Below are 6,411 nucleotides of genomic sequence, written 5' to 3' on the forward strand. Positions count from 1 at the left end.
AACCAACTTACTATACAAAATCTGATCATTAATGACTTGCCATATGGTATGAGATTACAAGAAGAAGAGAAAGTAAATTGTAACGCCACAGTTCGATGAACTGGAGGCCAAACTTCCGTTCTTTTGCCTCAGCAATGACCTCATCCACGGGCATGCATGCATAAATACCCCCATCATATCTTCCTAATTTGTATAGCAAAGCTGCATACTTTCAGTTTCAGTTATAAACCCCAGAAACACAGCACAAGTAGAGATATATAAAATGGATTATCTTGGTATGATACTAGTCACTTTCATAGTTATTGTTATGACTAAAATTTTTCAAGCATGGACGATGATCGTCTGGAGGCCTTATTTGGTGACCAAAAGATTTCGACAGCAAGGAGTTATGGGACCTCGTTATTCGCTTCTTTCAGGCTCTCTTGATGAAATCAAGAAGCTGAGAAAGGTTGCACTGGAAACAGTTTTAGATGTCAAATCACACGATATTACCGAGAGGATTGTCCCGCACTGTAACATTTGGTCGTCATCATATGGTCAGTTTCATAGTTTCAGCAACTTTCAATTTATCGATAGAATGAAAGGACTAATAATTATAAATTTTCTTGTTCATTATTATGTTGATGCTTTGGTTTGCTTTTTATGCCCCAGGAGAGACGTTTCTATATTGGTATGGAATCCAGCCAAGGCTTTTCATTTCAGACCCCAGAGTGGCCAAACATGTACTATCAGACAAGCTGGGTTTCTATGAGAAACCAAGAGCAAGGCCTTCCGCAGAAAAACTAGCCGGCCGGAGAGGACTGGCTTTAATCAATGGATTAGATTGGGTCAGGCACAGAAAGATAGTCAATCCTGCCTTCACCATTGACAAGCTCAAGGTCTCAAACTTCTTTTTAATTTGTTTATATTTTGTTAGTTATTCAAATATATATATATATATATATATAGCTGTTTAATATTTATGATACTATCAGTTTCAGACTCTCAGTTTTGGAAAAATAAAATAATAAATATTTTCACTTTATCAGCTCATGATAAAGGGAATGGCATCATGTACCATATCCATGCTTGACAATTGGAAAAATCAGACTACCAAAACTAGTCAAAAGATTGAGATATATGAGGAGCTCAAAAGGTTACTTGCTGATATAATTGCCCACACGGCCTTTGGAAGTAGCTTTGCGGAAGGGCAGGAGGCCTTCAAGGCTCAAATTGAGCTTCAACAGTTCTGTGCGGCTTCAAGTGCTGACATTTTCATTCCTGGCAGCCAGTAATTACTTCCATCTTAACTTGTAAAATTTTGTAGTTGTAGAATTTTTTACTTGGGAAGCCCCCTTAATTGGTTAACAAGAATTTTCTGTCCGTTTTAGATATCTGCCCACCCCGTTCAATATTCAGGTATGGAAGCTTGATAAGAAGGTGAAAAGCACACTAAGAAACATCATAGAGAGTAGATTGAATACTCCTAAAGATACCAAAACTTCAGGTGGATACGGAGATGATCTAATTGGTGTGATGATTGAAAACTCAGAAATGGTTGATCAAAGTGGATCTGGTCCCAAATTAAACATGGATGAGATTGTGGAGGAATGCAAAACATTCTTCTTCGCAGGCCACGAAACCACAGCCAATTGCTTAACTTGGACCGTCTTCTTGTTGAGTGTACATCAAGAATGGCAGACAAAACTCAGAGAAGAAATATTAAATGAATGCGGGATGGAGATCCCTGATGCGGATATGTTAGCCAAGTTAAAATTGGTAGGTTTTCTTTTTCGTTTCTCGTTCTGTTAGTTTAGTACTGCTTATTATTCTTCAATGGACTAAAGAGGACACTTGACTTGATAGGTGAACATGGTTTTGCTGGAGTCTTTGAGGCTTTATTGCCCAGTAATAAGGGTGTTCAGACAGGCAACAAAGGATACGAAGATTGGGAATTTAATGATTCCAAAAGATACATGTATTGAAATACCTATGGTGAAGATTCACAGGAGTAAAAAATATTGGGGAGAAGATGCAAATGAATTCAATCCACTCAGATTTATTAATGGGATCTCCAAAGCTACAGAATACCCAAATGCTATGCTTGCTTTTGGAATGGGTCCAAGAGTTTGTATTGGTCAGAACTTCGCAATGCTGGCAACGAAAACGGCAATTGCATTGATACTCCAAAAGTTTTCCTTTTCGCTCTCCCCAGAGTATAAACACACACCGATGGACGGCCTTATTCTTCAACCACAATATGGCCTACCCGTTATTGTAAAACCTTTGTGCTAATTGTATGTCACACACAAGATGCTTATGTTGTGGACACTCGGTTATTGGCTGGAGATAGCCAAATCTCTGCCGTTAGTTGTTGATTAAGAATTGCTCTGATTGTTAGTCTTGCTCTTACAATGGACTTTGCAATGTTGCTTATTATGTAAATAAAGGACAATTGTTGCTCTTATGGCAACAAGTAAATAAAACTGAAGGAACATTATTTGTTTTCTTATACAGAATATAATTTGGAACGAATATCTGTTCTAATAAATCTAGAATTCCCTATATAATATAACATGAGCAATTATTTTGCAAAACCAACTAATGAAACTTCTTCTTGGATCTCCATGGAATCTTATTACATGAAATTTGATGAAGCCCTGGCATTGGATCGTTATCAGAGAAGACAAACAACTTGTCAACCTTCTTGGACTTCTTGTTGGAGACATTCTTGATACTCAAGAAAGAAGCTTTTCGCTTCCGGGGTGCTGGAGGACACGTCACCACATCTGGAATTCTATGCTCTTTAGCAGTTGGAGTTGTACAGGTTTCCGCTTCTTCACCTACCGTCAAATTTACTTCTTCTTCAAACTTATCAACAAGTACTTTTCCCGATGGTGTAGATAAACCTGAAGTTTTATCTTCATGATCTTCTCGCTTGTAGAGAGTCACCATCCGCCTCCGCTTAATCAGAAACAAAATAAATCTTGAACAAATACTAAAATTATTCGTCAAAATTTAGATCTAACAAATCGGCAAGCCAGCCTGAGCTGAAGAGTGGAGAATTTGAATTTAGAAGAAGATAACTAGAATGGTTGATGAACTGGAATAAAATGTTAATGGGAAGAAAAGAGGAAGGAGTGGAGTGGGGTCAAGTCGGTGGGGGTGAGACTGACTGAGTGGAGAATTTGGCCCATTTCCATTTGAATTCAATTCATAGGCGGGCCGACGTGTAGAATGGGGTACCACTCGCCGGCCGCCTTTGCTACCGTAACCTCTCCTTTTATGTTTTTTAATTCTTATAACGGCAACTTGGACTTGGACGTTTTCGAAATTTTATTGACACCCCAGTTTAACAACAAACTACAACCCATAGATTTCTAAAGAAACACTTACACCCCTGTAATGATTTCAACTTTCAACCCCTGTAATGGTTGGATAAAAAGACCAAATAGCCACCCTCGATTTTGTTCTGAGCCAACCAAAATCCAATTCTTTAAAATAAAAATAAAAAAAAAAAAAAAAAAAAAATGATATGTAAAACCAACTATTACTCTAAATTTTAAAAAAGAAACACAAAAAATTGCATGATAAGGTTAAAATTTAAAATCATCTACGACATCTTTTCTGCCGAAAGTCGCAGTCAAACAATTATATAGAGTTCAACAGCGCTAAGTTCAGAGACATGTCAGCATCAAGCCAATTTTTTAAGACTTACCCTTGCAATTTCTAAGGTTTAAGGAGGAAGTGATTGATATTTTATCCTTTTCCTCCTTAGCAGTTTTGAGTTTCTATTGCACGCAAGTTGAATTCAATGTAATTGTGCAGTCTTCCCGGAAACTATATGATTTTTCGGTTGTAAGTCACTTTGCCTTATTGTCAGAATAAATTATTCTATTTAATACATTTAATTATTTATTATATTGCTACCTATCCAAATTACCTATAAAAATTGTATGACACAATGACTTTGAATGAGTGGAATTAATAATAAATTGAAACCATTACTTTGTAATATTACTTCAATTTGTATGAATAATTTCAATTTTTAAGTATATATTTAATAATTGTACGAGATTAAATGTAAAAACTAAATATACAAATAGATGACACATATTTCTTTGGTTAACATATCATTTATTGATTGATTTTTTATATATACTCATCCATTTATTTTGTATACCATGTTTATGTAAGTGTGTTGTATAAAATTAATTAATAATTTTGTATGATTTATTGGGCCAATTTAGTTTAGATTTCAAGTTTTGATAGGCGATAGCTTTCTTTTAGGAGTGTTCGGTTCTGGGTACCCTGCATTTTTTTAAGGAACCGAAACCGGAACCGACGGTTCCTTGAAATTTGGAACCAGAACCAGAACCGACGGTTCCGGTTCCTAGGTACCCAGAACCAGAACCAGAACCTGTAACAACGGTTCCGGATCTGATTCAGGTTCCGGTTCCGGTTCTAGGTACCCTGTAAAATTATTGACACCCCCCCCCAAAGTTTTTAAAATGGCAAAAAAACTCTTAAAAACTTACAAATACCCCCCCACCGGGCACTTGTTAACAAAAATAAAATTACAAATTCAAAATTCAAAATTACAAAGTCCATTACTTTGTAAAGGTAGATTCTCAAAAGTCAAACCAACTTACTTTAAATGTTATGAAATATAAATATAAATGTATTCACATTACTTTTTCTACAAAAGTTTTTATTTACCCCCCTAATCTTTAATTTGATTTTATATTAGTCTCAGTTCCTGGTTCTTGTTTCCGGTTCCAAAAATTTGGAACCGGAACCTACCCGTTGAAGGTCGGTTTTGGGTAGGAATCGGAACCAAACCCCCGGTACCGGTTCCAACAGGTTCTTTTGAACACCCCTACTTTCTTTTATATTTTGTTAGGTTAAAACAAGAGGCCCAAAAAAGAACCCATTACATAATCGCTTGATAGGTCTACATAAATTGTTAACGATAGGCAAAGAATATATAAGTGGCTTATAACAATATACACTGGTTTGTTGTAACCAAGTTATCTTAGCTGTTTGTTCAAGTCTCAAATCCAATTTAAGTGCGCGTAAATTAGTGTTTCCTGAAGCTGGTCAATAATTCATTGTTGCTCCTAAAATTGAGCATGAATACCTAATAATAAGCACACTTTTTATTATAATAATATAGTGGTTACAATGGGTCTATATTTCTTGAGTAAACGACATATTCCCACCCAAGGTTTGGCGAAATCCCAAGTAAGTACCCTTAGTTACATTTATTCCAAATTCTCACCCTTAAAGTGACAGAAAAGTGTTAGATGTAATAGTAAATAGGTAAATTGATCATTTTGCATGGACGACACACGTTAGCAAATCGTCGCCTCTAATAGTACTCCGACGCGTTAGCAGATAGAGTCCCCAATTTTTTTGCCCTTTTTCCGACGATTCTTCCACCCAAAATCACCCTTGTCACCACCATTTGAACCCCCATCCTCCTCTCTACAAAACCTTATCCTTCACAACTCTTTATCACTCGCCGATCGTTGGCCACGATAGCCACGACATGAGACTAGTTTTTGCCGGTTTTCGGCCGTTTTAAACGGCGACAAGCCCAACCACCACCACCATTTGACTCCTCGCATCCTCCCCTACAAAATCCTTAACCTTCCGAGCCACGGCAGCGCACCATTTGTTGTCCACCACTTCACCAAAAACACTAATGCACACGAACTCTCGGCCCGCAAACGACGACTAAACGATTGCTGGGGACATTGAGGTTTTATAGAGTTGGAGATGTTGGTTGCAGTGGTGGTGTCCAATTGGATTTTCGCTGCCAGAATCCAGCGAAGAACAGGGAAACCCTAAGCCTAACGACACCAACAATTGGAGGGGCCAATGAGTCGGGAATCAAAGGGGTTTTAGACGAAAAACTACAAGGAAGGTGATGGACGTGACTAGGGGGTTCGACGTTGTCAGAAACAGCCCAAATAGAGCAAAAATCGAGAGGGTGTGCAGTGACCGAGGGTGTTATTGAGGTAATTTGAAAATAAAATAGTAAGTTATAATTCTACTAATTTAGGTGTTAAAACGTGATTTATTAATATAGGGTTAAGGCCATTATGATAATTGTATCCTCTAAACCCTAAAAATTGCTAACAATATTATTTTAAGAGTGAAAATCTGGAATAAATGTGATTTTATCAAACCTTGGGTGGGAATATGTCATATTTCTTAATCATGGCCCGCCCCGGCCACATCCTTGGCTGCCTCTTTCATCCAAACAAAACAAGCGGCAAAAAGCAATTGTGATTTGTCACATTCTTTGCTATAACCAAAATTTATGTTGTAATGATAAAAAGAAAATAAAACCAAAGTAACAATATATTTTATACAGAGTAATATTTGAATGAAAAATCAAATCCCTAATAAATTTAAAATTCCCCA

At 36.9% G+C, this 6,411-nt stretch overlaps 1 protein-coding gene across 1 annotated transcript; it reads left to right on the plus strand.

Annotated features, from left to right (window-relative positions):
• Nucleotides 1-145: 145 nt before the first annotated feature.
• Nucleotides 146-2,465, plus strand: LOC116143173 (cytochrome P450 709B2-like). The gene is made up of 5 exons (XM_031428598.1): nt 146-536; nt 652-878; nt 1,029-1,270; nt 1,371-1,758; nt 1,846-2,465. The coding sequence occupies exons 1-5, from the start codon at nt 263-265 to the stop codon at nt 2,272-2,274; spliced, it is 1,560 nt and encodes a 519-aa protein (XP_031284458.1). The 5' UTR covers nt 146-262; the 3' UTR covers nt 2,275-2,465.
• The last annotated feature ends 3,946 nt before the right edge of the window (nt 2,466-6,411 follow it).

This window comes from Pistacia vera, unplaced genomic scaffold (genome assembly GCF_008641045.1).
Source record: "Pistacia vera cultivar Batoury unplaced genomic scaffold, PisVer_v2 Contig427, whole genome shotgun sequence".
Classification (NCBI taxonomy): domain Eukaryota; kingdom Viridiplantae; phylum Streptophyta; class Magnoliopsida; order Sapindales; family Anacardiaceae; genus Pistacia; species Pistacia vera.

Excerpts from the sequence above, each read along its gene's own strand:
- LOC116143173 (XM_031428598.1), top strand. The coding sequence starts at position 263 with ATGGATTATCTTGGTATGATACTAGTCACTTTCATAGTTATTGTTATG. Across the intron at positions 537-651 it reads CATTTGGTCGTCATCATATG|GAGAGACGTTTCTATATTGG; the intron begins GTCAGTTTCATA and ends TTTATGCCCCAG. Across the intron at positions 879-1,028 it reads TCACCATTGACAAGCTCAAG|CTCATGATAAAGGGAATGGC; the intron begins GTCTCAAACTTC and ends TCACTTTATCAG.